The sequence below is a fragment of the Dasypus novemcinctus genome, chromosome 11, assembly GCF_030445035.2.
Source record: "Dasypus novemcinctus isolate mDasNov1 chromosome 11, mDasNov1.1.hap2, whole genome shotgun sequence".
Lineage (NCBI taxonomy): Eukaryota > Metazoa > Chordata > Mammalia > Cingulata > Dasypodidae > Dasypus > Dasypus novemcinctus.
Window position 1 is genome coordinate 106,405,072 of NC_080683.1, and position 21,292 is coordinate 106,426,363.

Sequence of the window (21,292 nt, forward strand, 5' to 3'; positions counted from 1 at the left end):
AACTGAATGAAGTTACAAGTTCCTTCTGAATCCTCTCTTAGAACTCTTGCATATTTCAATCAGACATGAATCACATTATATTGTTTACTAGTTTCTCTCTCCCATTATTCATTCATTCATCCAATAAACACCTGCTGAGCATATTAACTAAGCCAAAAAATGTGTTTTGGTACTAGAACTATAGTCCCAATATGTCATAATTAAACTTCCAAAGAGTTTTAGTCTAAAGCAGGGGTCTGTAGTCTTTACTCCCCAGGGAGATCCTGTAGCTACCTGTCTTTATAAATAAACTTCTACCGAACCGTAGCCATGCCCACTGGTTTTAATGTATTGTCTATCACGTTTCGGTTCAACAACAGCAAAGTGGAGTAGTGGCAATAGCAAAACCTAAAATATATGTAATCTGGCCTTTTATAGAAAAAATTGGCTGGCCCCTGGTAGTGAATAAGACAAACAAGGAAATCATCAATGACCACCCAATGACAGATATTTGACGGTGTCTAACATACTAGGAGAACATAAAAGTGATATTTACATTAGATTAAAAGATCAGCAAAAGTTTTCCAGAGGACATGGTATTAGAGCTAATTTTGGAAGGATGAGTAAAGTTAAATAGACAAAGAAGAGAAGTCAGACTTGTTTTTCACACTAGAGGAGCTACAGAAGTGGAAGAGGAATAAAGAGAGTAGATACATTTAAGAGAGATTATTTCTATAGACCTTTAGAAAATGTATCTCTGATTTCTTTTTTTATATTTTAAGATTTGTTTATTTATTTATTTTTCTCCCCTTCCTCCCCAACCTGCGGTTGTCTGCGGGGTTGTCTGTTTTCTTTGTCTATTTCTGCTTCTGTTGTCAGCGGCATGGGAATCTGTGTTTCTTTTTTCCTTGCATCATCTTTTTTTGTCAGCTCTCGATGTGGGCAGTGCCATTCTTAGGCAGGCTTTCGCACTGGGTGGCTCTCCTTATGGGGCGTACTCCTTGCGCATGGGGCTCCCCTACGCAGGGGACATCCGTGCGTGACATGGCACTCCTTGCGCATCAGCACTGCACATGGGCCAGCTCCACACGGGTCAAGGAGGCCCGGGGTTTGAACCGTGGACCTCCCATGTGGTAGATGGATGCCCTAACCACTGGGCCAAGTCCGCTTCCCGTATCTCTGATTTCTTGATTCTCACTATCTCATACATCCACTTGCTCATACAGTTGGCACTTACTAAGTATTTACCAACCACAGTGCTTAGTCTTGAATAAAGGATAGTTCTTGGAAAGGGAAGAAAATAGTTGCCTTCTATTAGTCTTTAAAATGATCGAATGATAATTTGGAATTTTTTTTAATCCACTCTCTTAAAAGACAAATAATATAGATTTATAAACAAAGAAAATTATCTTATCCTAGAAGGAAAACACGACCACTTTTTCCTTGTTTTCATTTGTAGAGACGTACATAAAAATTAACAACATAGTTTTACAAATAAGGAACAGTTCCAATATACCATACCTGGAAAATTCATAGGCAGTTCGAATGGTTTTGGAGACTGACAACCTTCAATGTGCTCACAAATTTCAGCAATGATCTTCTTAATTTTGAGACCAGTAATTTTAATTACTTCTCCTGTTGACAAACAGCATTCATTTCCAAACATTTCATAAACAGAGCCTGAGAAAAAGAAGAAGAAAAACAGCTTTTCAAAAAGAATTAAACAAGAAAATCAAAGTAGGGGTTAAAAGTCTCATATAAATATATTTTTACTCAGTTCCTTTCTCAGCTACCTACTAAACAGGAATTTAATCAAATGGCAAAATGTACTTGTGCATGTACAACATGTACCAGGAAAAACATTAGATTTTTGCTTCATCCACTGGGCAAAGTATAAATAATCTTGAGGTTTTTTATATGTTATAAATTGAATTTATAGTTTCCTGAGTACCTTTAGCTCATCTTTTCAAGGTCAAACTACAGATATGCCTTCCATGGCTAGGATTTATGATCTGTTTTTCTGAGTCACCGAATTAGGCTCATATGAGGCAAAAATATTCTAAGTACTGCAAAAGAGGCTGTAATACAATCCAATATCCAAAGACACGAGGGTCTGCACACCAGGGCTTGGAATTAAGAGAACCATATCTATTTACCATAACTGGTACTCTTCTTCATCGTGAACAGATTTCTTGTCCATTATTAACTCTGGGTTTTTGACAAGCTAGAAACAATGCTCTATGTCTTTATGAAAATGAAGGAATGACCAGCTCAGATGGACTTAAGTTTCATTTTAGCCCAGGATTTTAGTCTCTTCTCTGACAAACCTTTTATCACAGATGCTAAAGCTAAGCTTTTTATCCATTTATTTTCCTTTTATGTGCCTGGAGAAAGGAGAGTCAGCCATGAAATCACCAAAGGATAAGCAACAGGAAAAAAGAGAGGCAAAAGTTCTGGATAATCTACCTCTAATAAAATGAAAAAAACCAGGCCAAGATTCAGGATGAAGTTAACTCTTTATAATTGAGCAGAAGAAGACTAAAGGCTAATACAAATAAACAGTACAGAACTTGTGGATTCAAATACACCAAATTTTTCTAAGTTGAAAGTTTTTTTTTCTCTTTAGCTCATTAAAATTTAAAGTATAGGGGAGTAGATGTGATTCAAGCAGTGGAGCATCTGCCTCCCACACAGACGATCCTGTGTTGGGTTCCCAGTACCTCTTAAAGAAAAAAAAACAAACAGGCAATGAGCAGACAACAAGTGCAAACAACAAGCAAAAACAAGGGGTACAAACAACAAGCACAAACAATGAGCACAAACAATAAGCCAACAGACAAGGGAGCCATCTTGGGGGAATGGGAAAGTATATGAGTACAGGATTTTCATTTTGTTTGTTTTCTGAATTGTTCTCTATTAAACTCCTGCCTCGTATAATTATGCCAAATATATAGCAGGTACCCCAAACATTTATAAGGCATGAATAGTTTCCATAAACATTATTAAGCGTGGCATCCAATCCACTGCAAAGCAACTATCTGCAATTTTATCAGAGTCCTGGCAGAAACAGGTGGCATACTCAAATTAGAATGATTTGAGGAAGTTTTAATAAAGAAGCAGTTTGCATAGGCATGAGCTCTAGAAAAATTATTAGAGATAGTACATTACCCCTGGCTAATAACAGAAGCTGTTACCACTCCTAAGCCCAAAAAGTAATTACTGGAACCAGAAGGAGAGAATTGTGCGGAAAAAAACGACTTGAGTGGAACTGTCACTTACTGTCTAGGGACACTACAAGTTCTGGGCAACCCAAGAAAATAAATCCCCTGACCTAACACGTCTCCCTGCATTTGAGCTTCTGCCAGAGCACCCCATTGGCCAAATTCAGCCAGAAGTCAGAAGATAAAGAAGCTACTCATGCCTCCTCATCCCCAAATGTCAGTCTCCCAGGCAGAATGTACAACTGGAAATCCAAGGCACCAAAATTGCTGTTTGTTACCAAATGGGAAACATTTTTGCAGACATGCTAGGGTATCTGTTCCTCAAGCTTTAAGGGTATATATCTACAACCTCCTCCTTTTCTCATTCTATTACTTTAACCACATATATGTTCATATTTTTCATTAACTCCTGCACATAGTGTTGTCAGCAGTTTCAAATACTTTCTGGAACAAATTGGGGCATTAAAAAAAACCCAATAAATCCACAGTGGCATTTTCCTCCATATGAACTCAGAGCAGTTATTTTCTATGATCCTCATTTGGCAGTTAATCACATCATAACATTTTACATCTTTAGTGTTATCTCACCCTGTATTTAACTTTTTATGAGTTTTGTTTTTATTACTCCCAATTCACTTTTAAGCTTCTTGAGAGAAAACATTTTGTTATATTTTTGCATAATTGAAACACATCAACCTCCCCTCTTCATTCAATGCCTACTATGTGTAAGGCATTTTGGCTGACAGTAGGTATCAGAGATAAAGTGCATAATCCTTTCTCCCCAGTAGTACTATCTCGAAGGGAACAAACAAGTAAGCAGAAAATTGCAACAGCTTATGAGAAAGCTGTACTACAGAAATCACAGGGCATTTGGGGAGCACACAGGGTGGGGGAGGAGGGAATATTTAATAGTGTGATTACACGGGGAAGAGATTAGGACTGGCTTCCTGGAAGAAATAACAGCTAGGTTTTGTGGTGGGACAAACAGAAAGGATAGTACTTGAAAAGGCACTGAAATGTTAAAGAGTCTGAAACATTCTGGAAACTGAGTAGTTTGTGTCTAAAATGCAAGATGCAAAAGGGGAAATGGTAAGACATATAACTATCCAAATCGTGCAGAATTTTTAAGAAATCACCAAAAACAAAAAAGTCATTTCAAGTCTTAATCAACCTCAAAGTTAGAGAATTTACATTTCCTGAAATCTGGATCCAGGAACAAACACCAGTTTAATGGGAGGCATGTATACTCTTGGTGCTTGATGTCTAAAGTAGGGCTCATTGTATCAGCCTGGGAGCTCCTGAAACTTCAACCGGACCCAGACCTCCTGGATCAGAATCTGCATTTTTACATGATGCTTGTAGCAGTTTCATAAGGTTATGAATTCCAAAAATAGATATTGGATTATGCTTGTAATCTGATCTGTATCTGGGCATGATTGAGTTAGAATTAGGGCAGATAAAAGGCATGGCAAAGAATAGAGTCGAAGATTTCTGATGTTGGAGTTTTGATGTTGGAGTTTGATGCTGAAGACTTAAGCTGGAGCACTGGGAAGTCAGTTCGCAGAGGAAAGAGGAGCCATCCCCTGGAAGAAAGGAATCTTGAACCCAGAGAAAAGTAAGACCCAAGAACATAAGAACCCAGGAAGCCTGAACCCTTGCAAATGTTGGTAGCCGTCTTGCTCCAAATAGACTTTGGTGAGGGAAGTTACTTATGCTTTAAGACTTGGTATCTGTAAGCTCCTACTCCAAATAAATATCCTTTATAAAAACCAACCAATTTCTGGCATTTGCATCAGCACCCCTTTGGCTGACTAATACAACACCCAAAGATTTTTTTCTTTATTACATGAAATAGAACTCAATTTAACCAGTTCATTAAGGACTGAAGTCTGTTGGGCTTAATTTCAATGCAATGAGCATCTAATTGTAAATGTAATGCCTATCAAACTGACCGACTTTTATGTGATGCCATCGTTCTTTGAAAGGTATAATAGGAATTCAAAATGAAAAGATAAATTTATATGAGATCACACATCAATTCACAGGGAAGAGAAGGGAAAATTCTGCATGTTTTAATCACCACCTGAAATGCTTTGGGCTCTTCAGGTCTCTTTCCAAGACTCTCCCTCCTTTTGAGAAAAAAAAAAAATCACTTCTAGTCATATAAGGAAAAGAACCTCATGCAAATGCTAATCTTTAACCTTTCTCTTGAATACTTTGTGACTTCCAATTTTCTCTAACTAAGAAATCTGTTAACTCACCTTTAATAAGGAGAGTATTCAGCAATGTCCATCACTAGAAAGTTCTCTATCATACTTGGCAAGGATTTACAGCAAACTCATATCCCTGAAACTGGAAGATTTCTTTTGCTTTGTCTTCACCATAAAACAGCTCTCAAAAATATTTTTTTTCTCAGTGATAACATAAAATCCTTAATTTTCAAAATAACTTACTTGCATAACCTTAGAACAAGCGCATATAATACATGTAAATGCTTTTTAAAAATGTACTGAGATGTGTGTCTGAAATGTATGTATGTGTATTTAAATATACACATTAAAATGGTTGTCATCTCATTTTAACCACAAGACATGTATTTGGAATATGCAAATTGCAACTCTATTAAATCTTACAGACTGATTCTTTCCAAGTCAGAGCATATGCATTCAGTATAATGCCAAACATCAGAGAACTATGGAACAAAGCAGCCTGTTTTCAGTGATCAAACGTTGCCCTGAAGGCTGTAATGAAAGAGCCATGTGCCTTTGAAATCACCTTTTCTGTAATGTTACTTTGCTCAATAAAAACGACACATTAATATCCTTTTATGAGCTCTTCCCTTGTTTGACGATCCTTATAAGCAATGCTGTGATCACATCAGAACAGCCAAAACAATTGGTTCAATAGATTTTCTTCCATCTTGCCTACAAAGGTAAAAATGTGTGGCAGTCAGGAAAGAGGAAACTTGCACTGAGTGAATGTTTTCTCCCTGTACTCAAGGTGCACCTATACCCTTTGATTCCTGCACATGAGACCACTCATCACCTTACCTCCTCATCAACCTGTCAAACTCCAACCAATTCTTAAGATTCAGCTCATGTTCTTTGTGCTCTTCAAAGCCTTTCTTGAAACCCACACCTAAGTCAGAATGAAATTTTTCCTCTGATCTGATAGCACTTTGCATGTATCTCTATTAAAGTACCTATCACAGTCACTCTGGTGTTAATGTATTATTTTATAACCATTGATATTATGTATATTTTTGAGAAGATGACGTTGTCTTAACTATATTTATACCCTACACACATACACACACAGAGCTAGTAACACTTTTTGTCACTTAGATCTTTAGTGAATATTGAGGTACAACTTGCTATAACATGACAATAAATTATGATGAATATACAGGTGGTCCTTGTATGTCAGCAGGTAGACATGGTTGACTTAAGATTTTTTCATGACTTATACCTTCAACCGGTACGCTTAATATCAAATATGCAAACATATGTGCTATTAGCTGGCCACCTTATAAATTTTCTGGACAAGGAACACTAAGAGGGGATAATTCTGTAAGATGAATCTCTACTTGTTAAGCTTGCCATGTCATCATTCAGTTTACTTTTTTCTTTTTTATGCAAGAGGGCCAACTTTGTAAACATATTGTTTTTACTTGTTTTTATTTTTTTAACTTAATTGCCTTTTTAAAAAAAGATACATAGTTCACAAAAAATGTAACATTAAAAAATATAAGAGGTTCCCATATTCCCCAGCCCCCCTCCACCTCACTCCTCCCACATCAATGACTTTTTATATTGTTGGGTTTGAGGGGGGAATCTCATGAGATAATTTGAGATAGTTTCGAAGGGGGTTTGGAAAATAACATTTGCCAAGTATACTTGATACTCATTTTGGAGAGTGTATATAGAGTCATATCATATTGGAGTTGCCAGTAGATATGTATCTTTACTTAAATAAGTGTAATTATTCTATCCTGCAAATTATCAAGAAAGAGAATTCCTATAAAATACACACATACATGTGAAATTATTTTGACAATCACATTCCTAGAGTTGGTGGTTGATAGGGCATTAAAAGACTATTATAGTTGTAAAGACAATTCAATTTCCAAATGAATCTCAATATAGTTCACCAGAACAAAACATTAAGGGTTTTTAGTTGAAACAGACATTTACAAGGACAGTTTTCCATAAAGAGAATATCTCCGTGCTCTGTACAGCAGAGACAAAATCATTCCCACTCTATGAAGAGTATGTCTAAAAATAGATGAACATGATGTTTGAATGTTGTGTTCATGTTTGTGTGTGTGTAACAATAAGTAAGTAGCCATGAAATAGCAAGCTTGCAACCTTAAACTGAGCACCACTTAGTAGGGTAGATTCTACAAGTGAGATGTGGGATACAGCACATCTGAATATTGATAAGGAATTATCTTTCAAGACCATAGAGACTCTTTCCCTAAAAAATATCAATATAAAGAGGACAAAACATTGGCATTGCTTAATACAAAAAAATGACAGCAACCTTAGGAAGAATTAAGGCATAATCTCTTTGCCTTCTAAAAACACAGAGTTCTGCTTGTGAACTGAGGGGTTAGTGTTATCCAGGAAATCCGGTCTAAAATCAGAGATGTGCCAGAGGCTCCAGTGACTGTTGGTGAGTGTAGCAGTTTGGCATCATTTATGAATTCCAAAAATAGATAATAGATTATGTTTGTAAACTGGTCTGTTCCTCTGGGCATATTAGATTGTATTAGATTCAGAGTTTTCACTTTTACTTAAATTATGATTAAGGCTTTGATTCAGTCACTTCAGTAGGATATAGAGTCTCCACCCCCTTGGTGGGGATTTACAGAGAAAATGACAGGGCAGAGGAAAGAGCTGGAGTTTTTGATGCTGGAACCCCAGAAGTATAAACACTCAGGGAAGCAGATGTGGCTCAAGCTATTGCGTGCCCACCAACCACTTGGGCAGTCCCGGTTGGATTCCAGGTGCCTTCTAAAATGAAGACAAGTACACAATGAACAGAGCATAGAGAGCAGGCAGAGAATGCAAACAACAAGGGTGGGGGGAGAAATAAATAAATAAAATAAATCTTTTTTAAAAAGATGATATATTTTTTAAAAAAAGAAGTAAATACACAGGAGAGTAATACAGAGAAGCAGATGCATGAGGAAAGAGAGAAGGCTCCATTAGATGCAGCAGAAGTTCCAGGAAGAGAGACTAACTGTTAGCCTGATAGTTTACAGCTGACCTTGTGGAGAGAGCAGAACATCTGAGCCCAGAAAGAAACAAGCCCCAGGAGAGAAACGAGACTTATCCTTGCCTACAGTTGATATTAAAAGAAGCTGGGACCATGGAGCCTTAAGAGGAAGAAGGCAGGCTCAATTCTTGCAGACATTGCCCGCCACCTTGTTCCAACATGTGGCCAATGACGTTGAGTGAGAAGGTACTTCTTATGGTACCTTGAGTTGGACTCTTTAGGTCCTTAGAACTGTAATCTTCTACCCCAAATAAATACCTTTTATAAAGCCCAACAGATTTCTGGTATTTTGCATCAGCACCCCTTTGGCTGACTAATACAGTGACTCTCAAAAAGCAAGGTGTGGGCAGCAATGAAAGCTTACACAGGTTGGAGAAACTAGAGGCTGAGAGCTAATAAAGCAAATTAAAATAAAGTAGGATGAGAGCCTAGGTAATGCTCACCTCTTCATCCATTCTGAGTGAAGTATATGTCATTCAATTGCATCCTAGTAGTTAAGGAGAAAGAGTCATAGTTCATATACCAGCTAAAAACTTGATGCTTTCCTAATGTCTTAAGTGATTAATAGAAAAAATAAAACTATAATAAGAGGGCTTCAAGCTGTTGTTATGATAAAAGTCATCATTGGAGCATTTCATGTCAATAATTATCAGAGCAAAGGGATTTGGGATGCATGTGTGTATGAAATGAATATCCTTCCTACACATCTAAAAAACATTTCCCTATCTATGATGGTAGAGAAAATCGCTGTTTCTGCATCTGCTGATACTTTTATTAACTAGATAATTCCCTTTTTTTTTTTTTTGGCCAAATTTTAACCCTCAAAATCTCATCATAAATAGTACTGTAAGTTTTTACATGAACATTGTTGCATTGTGAGTTGGTTTATCATCTTAAAAAGGATGTGGTTACAAGTATATTTTATCTATTTTAATTTATGGGTTATATTTTTTATTTTCTAAATGTTAAATAAAACTATTGTAGGGAAGCGGACGTGGCCCAATGGATAGGGCATCCGCCTACCACACAAGAGGTCCGCGGTTCAAACCCTGGGCCTCCTTGACCCGTGTGGAGTTGGCCCATGCGCAGTGCTGATGTGTGCAATGAGTGCCCTACCACCAGGGGTGTCCCCCGTGTAGGGGAGCCCTGCGCGCAAGGAGTGTGCCCCATAAGGAGAGCTGCCCAGCATGAAAGAAAGTGCAGCCTGCCCTAGAATGGCGCCACACACACAGAGAGCTGACACAACAAGATGACGCAACAAAAAGAAACACAGATTCCCGGTGCCACTGATAAGGATAGATGTGGTCACAGAAGAACACACAGTGAATGGAAACAGAGAGCAGACAGCTGGGGGGGGGGGGGGGGGAGAAATAAATAAAAAATAAATCTTTAAAAAAAAAACAAAAACAAAACATTATAGACCTCTGCAGCCATTTAAAATCACAAAACTGTTCTCCATATTTTAGTTAATGAATATAAATGTACTGCTTGTATTGACTACATAGGGATTTCAAGGTACTACAATGTATTTGTACAGTACTTAAAAAATAAGGCTTTACAATATTATAAGTTTTCCCTATTTGTGTTAGTTGTACTTTTCATTAATTAAATACTACATTAACTTTTCTGCTTGTGAATTCTAGACACTGAGAGTAAATATTTAGAACTTTTAATAGAATTTTAGAAGTTATATCCACTTAATTAAATAATAAAAATGTCTTTTTAAAAAAAAATTTCATATCTGTAATAATTCACTTACATTTTATTTTATTACATGATAGGTTACAAAAAGAAAATAAACTGGACTTCACAGCAGATAGTTTGAGAAGCCCCTTTCTAAAACATTAAGTGTAAACACATGATCGCAGTCAATCCAGGGACCCAGGATATATTCTTGGGGAGTCTGAGATTTAAAGTAAAATACAAACATACTTTAAAAAGGAAAGCTATAACGTAATGTACAAAGCCTTTATCAATGATATTAACTCCTCTATCTCGATGTCACCAGAAGTCTGAGCGCCCTGACTAAAGACAAGAATTCAAATCCCCTAGACAATAATGGCTCTGATGGCAAATTATTAAATTTGAATACCCGTTTGTGCCGTTTGTACATTGTATTCTTCTGAGATGTAAAAGGCAGTGCTTGAGCCTAACTCAGTCAGGATGCTCTGAGTTGCTGGACCTACAGCTAGAGTACAAAGCCATGACGGAGTGAAATTTCCTAGGAGATGAAGCCATGGTTTCTATTTAAAGAGCATGCCAGATATTCTCCAGGAAAGAGAGATGGCAAATATCTGGAATAAATCCTGCCATTTTTACTATTTTCTCCTCCCATCACTAATTGTCTATGGCACATTTCCAGCTGAATCCAGATGTAATCCAATAATCTACCTCAACATACAATTTCAGGTTAGTATCCATGAAGTAAAGATGACTTGCCAGGGTAAATTATTCCCAGCCCAGTCCTTCACTATGATTTGGTCTTGTTTTTCTTTAAGCCCTCGCAGTTGATATTTATTTATTTATTTATTTATTTATTTATTTATTTATTTATTTATTGACTTTGTAATAATATTACATTAAAATTTATATGTGAGGTCCCATTCAACCCCACCCCCCCACCCCCCCTCTCCCCACCAACAACACTCATTCCCATCATCATGACACATCCATTGGATTTGGTAAGTACATCTTTGGGCACCTCTGCACCTCATAGACAATGGTCCACATCATGGCCCATACTCTCCTCCATTCCATCCAGTGGGCCCTGTGAGGATTTACAATGTCCGGTGATTACCTCTGAAGCACCATCCAGGGCAGCTCCATGTCCCAAAGACGCCTCCACCTCTCATCTCTTCCTGCCTTTCCCCATACCCATCGTCCACCATGTCCACTTTTCCCAATCCAATGCCACCTCTTCTATGTGAACATTGGATTGGTTGTGTCCATTGCACCTCTATGTCAAGAGGAGGCTCAGATTCCACATGAATGCTGGATGCAATCCTCCCATTTTCAGTTGTAATCACTCTAGGCTCCATGGTGTGGTGGTTGTTCTTCTTCAACTCCATCTTAGCTGAGTGTGGTAAGTCCAATAGATCAGATTGTAGGTGCTGGAGTCTGTTGAGGCTCAGGACCTGGCTATCACATTGTCAGTCCAGAGATTCAAATCCCCTAAATATATCTTAAACCCCAACATTAACTGCACCTCCAGCACATTAGCATGAAAGTCTTATGAAGGGAGATCCCATCTGAGTCCAGATTCATCACACATAAACACCATTTCCAAAGAGGGGCCATCTGCCCTGGTAGTTAACCCCATCGGCCATGACCATAACTCCCATGGGTCTCTTTAGCCCTCAAAGGAACCAATATCTGGGGGTTGTACCTGCTTTATCTGTCTCTCTGACTCTGCTCAGTTGTGCATGAGGGCAATCCTTCTGCCAGCCTCCAGACTCTTTTTTAGAAACTCATAGCCATATAAACTCATTTCTCCTTTCCATTTCCCCCTTACTTTAGGTCAAACAGCATTTTAAAGTCATGGTATTTTATGTAGACATGGATATTCTGCTGATCCGCATTGAACCTTCCGTATAAGGTCATTTTCCAGTTGCATCATCAGTTGGTAGTTGGTAGTGGTCCCTCGTTGCCAGGGAGGCTCATCCCCGGGTGTCATGTCCCACGCTGGGGGGAAGGTTGCATTTACATGCTGAGTTTGGCTTCAAGACTGGCCACATTTGAGTAACATGAAGGCTGACAGGAGGAAATTCCCAGGCACAATGTTGCTCTAGGCCTTGTTCTTATTTTAGGTTTATCAGCTCACAAGCATAGTCATTAGCATCAGGGGCTCACTGTTGAACCCTCACTCCCTCCCGGTCCCCGCCGCTGTACCTGGGAGACTGTCGCTGCTCCCCTAGGGACCACGACAGAGCACCACTGGCCAGGAACCCAGTACCCCCCCTGCTGTGGTTTTTAATTGTTGCCACTATGAGTGTATCCAAACATTACCATGCACCCTGGACATATGTTCTGTACAGCTCCCTGTCAGCCATATATCACCTGTCATTGGTATCCCATACCAGTATCCCTCCATTGCCATTGTTGAAACACTCTGTGATCCAGAACTCCCCGAAATTTGAAGCCCAATATAATGTCATGGTCCCTTACTAGGGAATGGCATATAGTGATGGGTTTAAAGGATAGATAAAGAACTTGGATAAAGTTAGATAAAGAACTTAGATAAAGAATGTTGACCTTCGAAGCCAAACTCAGCATGTAAATGCAATGCCTTCCCCCCAGCGTGGGACATGACACCCGGGGATGAGCCTCCCTGGCAACGAGGGACCACTATCAACTACCAACTGATGATGCAACTGGAAAATGACCTTATACGGAAGGTTCAATGCGGATCAGCAGAATATCCATGTCTACATAAAATACCATGACTTTAAAATGCTGTTTGACCTAAAGTAAGGGGGAAATGGAAAGGAGAAATGAGTTTATATGGCTACGAGTTTCTAAAAAAGAGTCTGGAGGCTGGCAGAAGGATTGCCCTCATGCACAACTGAGCAGAGTCAGAGAGACAGATAAAGCAGATACAACCCCCAGATATTGGTTCCTTTGAGGGCTAAAGAGACCCATGGGAGTTATGGTCATGGCCGATGGGGTTAACTACCAGGGCAGATGGCCCCTCTTTGGAAATGGTGTTTATGTGTGATGAATCTGGACTCAGATGGGATCTCCCTTCATAAGACTTTCATGCTAATGTGCTGGAGGTGCAGTTAATGTTGGGGTTTAAGATATATTTAGGGGATTTGAATCTCTGGACTGACAATGTGATAGCCAGATCCTGAGCCTCAACAGACTCCAGCACCTACAATCTGATTTATTGGACTTACCACACTCAGCTAAGATGGAGGTGAAGAAGGACAACCACCACACCATGGAGCCTAGAGTGATTACAACTAAAAATGGGAGGATTGCATCCAGCATCCAGGTGGAATCTGAGCCTCCTCTTGACATAAAGGTGCAATGGACACAACCAATCCAGTGTCCACATAGAAGAGGTGGCATTGGATTGGGAAAAGTGGACATAATGGACAAAGGGTATGGGGAAAGGCAGGAAGAGATGAGAGGTGGAGGCGTCTTCGGGACATGGAGCTGCCCTGGATGGTGCTTCAGAGGTAATCACCGGACATTGTAAATCCTCACAGGGCCTACATAATGGAATAGAGGAGAGTATGGGCCATGATGTGAACCAATGTATATGAGGTGCAGAGGTGCCCAAAGATGTACTTACCAAATCCAATGGATGTGTCATGATGATGGGAACGAGTGTTGTTGGGGGGGGGGAGAGGGGGGGTGGGGGGGTGGGGTTGAATGGGACCTCACATATATATTTTTAATGTAATATTATTACAAAGTCAATAAAAAATAAAAAAATTTAAAAAAAAAAAAAAAAAAAAAAAGAATGTTGACTTGAAAAAATTCTACATCCTATCTTTTTCTTTTTTTTTTTTTTCCCCCTAATTATTCAGCTTTTCTTCACAGGAGTCCTAGACCACAGCAATGCATATATATAATATACAGCACTCCCACACATCCACCAGAAAACCTTTTCCCTTCCACAGTGATACTCTTACGCCCTATTCATATCATATTTACTTAAAGTGATGTACAGAGTCTGAGACATTAGCTTTCTAACAAGGTGACATCTGTGCTTACATTATAGTGCATACTTTAGGATACACAGTTCTTTACATTTTTAGTTATCCTATGTTTTATATTATGGTTTACATTATCAGTCTGTCATCTCCTATATGTTATGGTGTAATATTACATGTTTTATATCCATCCTTGTGTACTCTCAAGAAACTCCTCTCTTACCCCCCATTTCCTTTGGTTCCACACATTTAACGTCCATTTTCCCTTCCACCTTGGTGCCCACAGTGACAGCCAACCTCCGTTTCCTGAGGAGCCACTTCCAGAGATAGATAGAATAGTGTTCAGGGTCTAACTTGCTCAACTGCCCCAATGCCCTGGGAGCCACCCTTTCTCTCGAGGGATACAGTTCCCTCTATTTGATGGCATTAGTCCTCCACAGGATATGGGTCCACCCTCACTCTCACTACTTGGATTTCTACCCCATGGTGTCACCCACTCTGGCAGAATGAGCATTTAGACATTCCCCAGGAGCCCGTCCTGCATCAGACCCTCCCCTCCGAGCATTCTAAACAGGTAACCCTCTTTATTATATTTTGATATGATTTCTCAAAAAACTTACCATAGATTTGCCATATGACCCAGCAATACCACTGCTGGGTATATACCCAGCAGAACTGAAAACAAGGACACAAACCGATATATGTACACCAATGTTCATAGCAGCATTGTTCACTATTGCCAAAAGTTGGAATCAACCCAAATGCCCATCAACAGATGAGTGGATCAATAAAATGTGGTATATACACACAATGGAATACTACTCGGCTGTAAGAACAAACACACTACAAACACATGTGATAACATGGATGAATCTTGAGAACCTTATGTTGAGTGAAGCAACCCAGACATTGAAGGACAAATACTACATGACCTCAATGATATGAAATAAACAAGCTGCCCTAGATAGCAAGAGACTGAACGATAGGCTTACAGGAAATCGGAGGGTGGAGGAAGGATATGAGCCGATGTCTGCAGGGGTGGAATTTAAGACGAGATGGTGGTAAGTATGAACACAAAGAAGAGATAAAAGGGGGGCTTTGCGGGTTTGAGGGTGGCTGGGGAGGGACGGATGGGTAACGTTGCCCAAAAGTGGGGGGAGGGAGGGGTAGCATACGAACACAGGAGAGGGTCAGGTGTTGGTGGAGAGTAAAATGCCGAGAAAATCATATCAAAATATGATATTTATTTTTAAACGTCTTATTCCTCAGATTGGTTTCGTTTTCTCCCAAAGGCTTAGTTAAGAGAAATCTGGCAGAGGAATACAGAGCCCCTCCATTCACCTTTCTTTTTTTTTTTTTCCTGGGGCAGCTGTCTGAATTGAAGCATAAAACATCTACTTAAATTTGAAATAACCACAGACTTATATAGCCCAATGGCAGCTGTAGGATGAGTTACATCTCTAAGAGAAGTGCCAGCAATTCTAATGATCTCTCAAATCACTCTTACTGTCAAATAGGAGCTTAAAGACCATCTTATCCTATGAATGTATTACAATGACTCAGTTCCCTATACAAAAACTCCACAAAATGGTTATCGAAATTGCATTCAACACTTTCACTGATGGAATTCCATTTCTTTCAAGGCTACCTAGTCTACTTTTGAGCAATTCTTACTCTTAAAAAGATCTTCATTTTATTAGGAGTAATTGGTGCTCCTATAGGACACACACATCAGAAATATTTCTAGCTTTCAGAATCAAGTGGAAAATAACTATTTAACTCTTCTACATATCAGACTTAAAATGTTTGAAGATACCAGCCTCCAGTTGTCTTTCTAAGAAATAAAGCTGTCAAAATCAGATTATATTCAAGACTACTACATACAGCACAAGATGTGCATTACAAAACTACTTGAAGCATGATTTACATGGATGTGGATGACATCCCTTGGAGTTTGCAACATGGTACCTTGCCTCTCAAAAACGGGTGCACTTTGGTGTTCTAGAAGTGGCTAGGTGTTATCTGTCAGGGATGTCCAAATGGCGTTTCCTGTCATGAAGTTAAAACTTTCTGTGTGAGGAATTAAGCAGCCATTTCACACTAGCCATATCTAGATGTGCCAACTAATGAGTCAAAGCAATCCCTGAAGCAGAAAACAGTAATAATGTCTTTAAGCTGAATAGTAAATCTAGGGAATTAATATCTCATCAGCAGCTGGATTCTCCCCTGCCTCCCTTCTGCCATTAGAGCCAAGCCATGGGGATTATTGCCGCAGGGAATGAGAGGGAAGTTTTAGCCTTTGTTTAGCACAGAGATTCAAGGACTTTTTGAAACTTAGAGGCATAATAGTTTTGAAAGACTTTTTTGGAAGGGAGAAAGATTTTTTGAAAGTGCCAAAACCTTCTTAAATGAAAAAAGTATCAAATCATAGAAGGAGTTCATATAGTAGATTGTAGACCAAGGGCCCTGTGACATATAAATAAATTATAAAGAAATGTCTGATCCTGAAAAGGAAATTATGATTTTAATTTTTTTTAATTTTAAGAGGAAAAAAACCCACAATATTCTCTTTTTTACCTCCAAAATTTGTTCTTTGTGCCATGTCAGAGAAAATATGATTTTTTAAATCAAAGCTTTTGATTTATGAGAGCTGATTCTTCCTAATAGTAAAAGCCATCTTCTGAGGAATATGGTCATAGCATTATGCCTTGAAGTTCATTTGGAAAGAGAATTGAGTAATTCCTTTTTCTGGGAAAAATGGAGAGTTATCTTGGAGAAGGTTAGTTGGTCCTTATTTGGAGACACTGTGTGGAGAAGCACAGAGACTGCCATAAAAAGCCTACTCAGAATTCTGTATGATCAGTGTGATGGTTAATTTCATGTGTCAACCTGGCTATTCATGGTGTCCAGTTATTTGGTCAAGGAAGCTTTGGCCTTATTGCTACCTTGAGGGTATTGTATGGATAGATTACCATTTATAGTCAGTAATTCATCTACAGATTACTGTATCTGCAATCAACAAAGGCAATTGCCTTTAGCAAAGTAGGAAGTCTCCTCATCCTATCAGTTAGACATCTTAAAGTAGACTTAAGCAACAATCAAAGGATTTCTACCCATTTTTCAGCCAGCCACCTTCTGCAGAATACAGCTTCACCTTTAAGAAAGTTCCCAGTTTGTGGCCTGCCCTACAGAGTTTGGATGTACCTGATTTCAGGATCACTGTTTTTGAAGTTTTCAACTTGCAGCCTATCCTATGGAATTCAGATTTGCAAATCTCTACAGTTGCTGAGCAAGCCAATTCATATATATATACTGTCAGTGCTGTTTCTATGAAGAACCCTTAGTAGCTGCGTAATACAATTAGCTTCAGGATGCTGTGATGGTCTCATCACACATTACCATTCCTATAAGCACCAAAATCCACCAGAAGAACTAAATTTGTTCACTCTTCTGAATTCTTTGTTAAAAGCCCTGTTAAACATTTTCCAGAAAGTCCAACAAAATTAATATCTACCTATTTTCACTTCAACAACCACCCTCAGGTTCGATAATTCACTAGAAGAACTCATAGAACTCAGGAAAGTTGTTTCACTCACAGTTATGGTTTATTACAGAGAAAGAATACAGAGTAAAATCAGAGTAAAATCAGCAAACACAAAAGGTGCATTGGCAGGAATCCAAGAAAAAACAGATGAGAGCTTAGAGTTGTCCTATCACATGAATCGCATGGACAGCATTTAATTTTCCTAGCAACTACATGTGACAAAATGTATGAAGTATTGCCAACCAGAGAAGCTCTCTTGAGCCTTAGTATCCAGGATTTTGTTGAAGGTCAATCACATAGATAAGGAGTGCCTGCAAGACTGACTCTAGCTACTCAGTTTCCAGTTCCCACCTCCACTCCCATAATTAACAAACTGATCCAGCATGGGTCAGTGCCCCAAGAGAATAAAAGCAGATATTAACCATAAATCAGATTGTTAGTCCAAACTACCTGGCATGGACTAAGACCCCAGCTATGCAAAGATACTCTTATGACGTAGGATATTCCAAAGGCTTATAGATGATCTTCCATAAGCCAGTCAAGGGTGACTCCTTTTACTGGAATGTGCATGGTAGAACACCCCACACCCTCTGACTTCACCTTTGACTGCACATGCCACCCCTCCATACACACACCCCTACTCCAGCCATTGGCCCAGACTCTTACAGCAAATCAATATTTGTCTGAACAACTACATTCAATCTGTCTAGCATTTATATAATACAACTGAAATAGCAATACTATCAGTTAAAATATGCCTATCATATGGAGAAGCTATTTGGAGTAAGGAAAGATTTAAAGAAACAACTAATCTACTCTAAAAAGCCATTACATATATTTTCATATTTTTGTACTAATTTGACTATTCTTTTCCTGATTTGATTGATTGCTATTTATAACTTATGGTATACCAGTACAGAACTACTTAGTAAAGGAATTGCCCAACGATCATTTGCCATCAGTATTAATCTCAAGGAAGTTTTAACTCAAATTTTAATACATTGGTAATTATTATCAGTATTACTCTATGATTAATTCATGTAAGGCAGTTGAATCTTACCGTAAAAGCCAGTGTTACACCAATTCACGTTATGGTCATTGTGGTAGATTGAATCATGTTACCCACGAAGACATGGTCAAGTCCCAACCCTGGTCCTGTGGGTGTGTACTCATTCATAAATAGGACCTTTAAAGATCCTATTTGGGGGAGGCCAAACTGAAGCAGAGTTTAATCCAAACTGAAACAGCCATTAATCCAATAAGGCTGAAGTCTTAAGAAGCAGAAGAAATTTGGATGCAGTTAGCTAGAAGAAGTCAGAGAAAGAGAGAGAGATTGCCCTGTGATGGAGGATTGCCAGGAAAACCATCATCAGAACACTACAAACTAGGGAGCAAGCATGACCATGCAGACCCCTTGATTTTGGACTTCTATTCCCTCAAAATGTATGACAATAAATTCCTGTTGTTTAAGCCAACCACTTCGTGATATTTGTCATAGCAACCCTGGTAAACTAAGACAGTCACAGTAAAATTCTATTTCATTACAAAACAAATCAGTAAGAATTACAGAGGTAATCATAATGTCTTCCTAATAGAATCGACCCTTGCCCATATATTAGGATAATAGGATATTATTATGGACAGATGTCATTATAACTGGCCATATTCAGTTATTTTCAGGTTCTAAATCGGTTGAGGACAAAGCCAGTCTCTATGTCTCAATTCACAAGTTTGTACTAAAACTTGGATTCACTGTATGCTGTTGTATAGCAGGGCCAACCTCCTATCCCTGCCTACTGTCCTGTAGCAGGACATGCCTTATTTGGATGTATTCTTGGAGTGAAGGCAGTTATAGCAAATTTATGTAAATTGAAAGTGCTCCCACAGAAGTTCCATAGGTTTTCAGTCTATAAGATTCCCCTTAGTGTGCCCCTCGAATTCAAAGTAGCTTGGATGGAAGACCCCTGCACAGTGAATACTTTAGACTCCACCTGTATTAAAATAGTCAGTTGGTACTGTTGGCTCAGGGTTCAAGCCCTTTTCCAATGCTAGGTCCTAGCATTATCCAACATTATTTGTTCCGTCTGCCTGATCACTTCACTAAAGCCTTTCTGCCCTTCTAGGCTGAATCCTAATCCTTGCCTTAACCCTGGAAGAAACTTCCCTCTAATATTAATATGCTTTTTTCTTCTTTCTTAAAAACATTTTAGGAGGTATTGGGGATTGAACCCAGGACCTTGTTCATGGGAAGCAGGCACTCAACCGCGGAGCAACACTTGTTCTCCTAATATGCTTAATTTAAAGAATAAACCCTTTTCCTCTGAATGCTGCTTCTCATTAAAAGTAAATTTAACTTGTCCCATGAAGCTTAGAGAGGCAACTATGTCCCCTAAAGGCATTTTCTTCTTGTGAGCTATTATTGTTTAATCCACAATGCATGTTGTTGCCTATGTATACTAATGGCCTGAACGTGGTTAGGGTACGTGTTCTGTATTCAAAAATATTGTATCCCCCATACTAAGGTTGGATGAGTGTTATTCACACCTAGACATGGTTTCATTTGAATATGCCACAAGGACTCTCATAGCCATCTCAAGTCAGGGCTATTCCTAGGGGAATTCAAACCCACCACATGATGCACTACTGTCTCATCCCATCAGAAATGCAGTTTTTATATTCTGTTTAATAGTTTTCCATGCACAAAAACAAGAATACAGCTTTTTGTATGGAACACCAAGGAAATTTGTACATCATAACCAGAGACTTTCTGAACATTCACTCATCAAGGTTTATATGCACAGTAATCAGTTGGCCAGGAGCAGTACAACACATGGTCCAATGTCCCAGTAGAAGATAGTTCCCATAAATATCTTGCCAAATTATATCCTTTGTAATAGACATAACATAAAAACTAAGAGTCAAAAGTTACTGGCACATTACTAAAATTTGATTAAGTCATCAACGGTTGGTCCAGTTCATCATCATTATAGTATGACCAAAATGTTTCCTAGAGCAATGCCACTCAATTTTTCAGGTTTCAGGCTTCCATTCAACCTTGTCAGTTTCGAAAAGCAGCAAATTTATGGCTTAACCCTTTATGCCAACTGCTATAATTGTGCTAAAAGATAATATTCACTTGCTCTGAGCCTCTCTAGTGGCAGCTTTGTAATATTGAATTTACTTCATTGCACAATTAATTTATGCATTCCTTTACTTGCTGCTAGTATATTTCTTTCTCTCCTCTAGTCATTGATTTTAACATAAACTTTTCCACCTCTGGAAAGTACTTTGAATTCAGCTACTGTGCTGATCCAGATTGCTAGCTGCAATTCCAGTCTAACAAGTGCCTCCCCCCAGTCTACTCCCATTCCTATATGGTAGGTTAACATAGGTATAGACCTAATCATGCATTTACTGTCAAACCCAATTTTGTCAGATGAGGTGAAGCCACAATCCATTTCATCAGGTCCTTAGGAATTTTGGCAAAAGGTTTAATGGTATGATTACTATTTCTTGCTTAGGGATCACCCTGCTTCTAATGCCCACAGTTGTAGCCCTGGTCCTAGATACATGGCATAAGGTAGGAAAAAATTAATTTGACGTGATGT

At 38.8% G+C, this 21,292-nt stretch overlaps 1 protein-coding gene across 1 annotated transcript in view; it reads right to left on the reverse strand.

Annotated features, from left to right (window-relative positions):
- Positions 1-21,292, reverse strand: part of THEMIS (thymocyte selection associated) — a 210,680-nt gene that overhangs the window by 149,069 nt on the left and 40,319 nt on the right. The window contains exon 2 of the mRNA XM_004469492.4: positions 1,501-1,659. Coding sequence (XP_004469549.2) covers positions 1,501-1,659 — 159 coding nt within the window. The remainder of the gene's footprint in view (positions 1-1,500; positions 1,660-21,292) is intronic.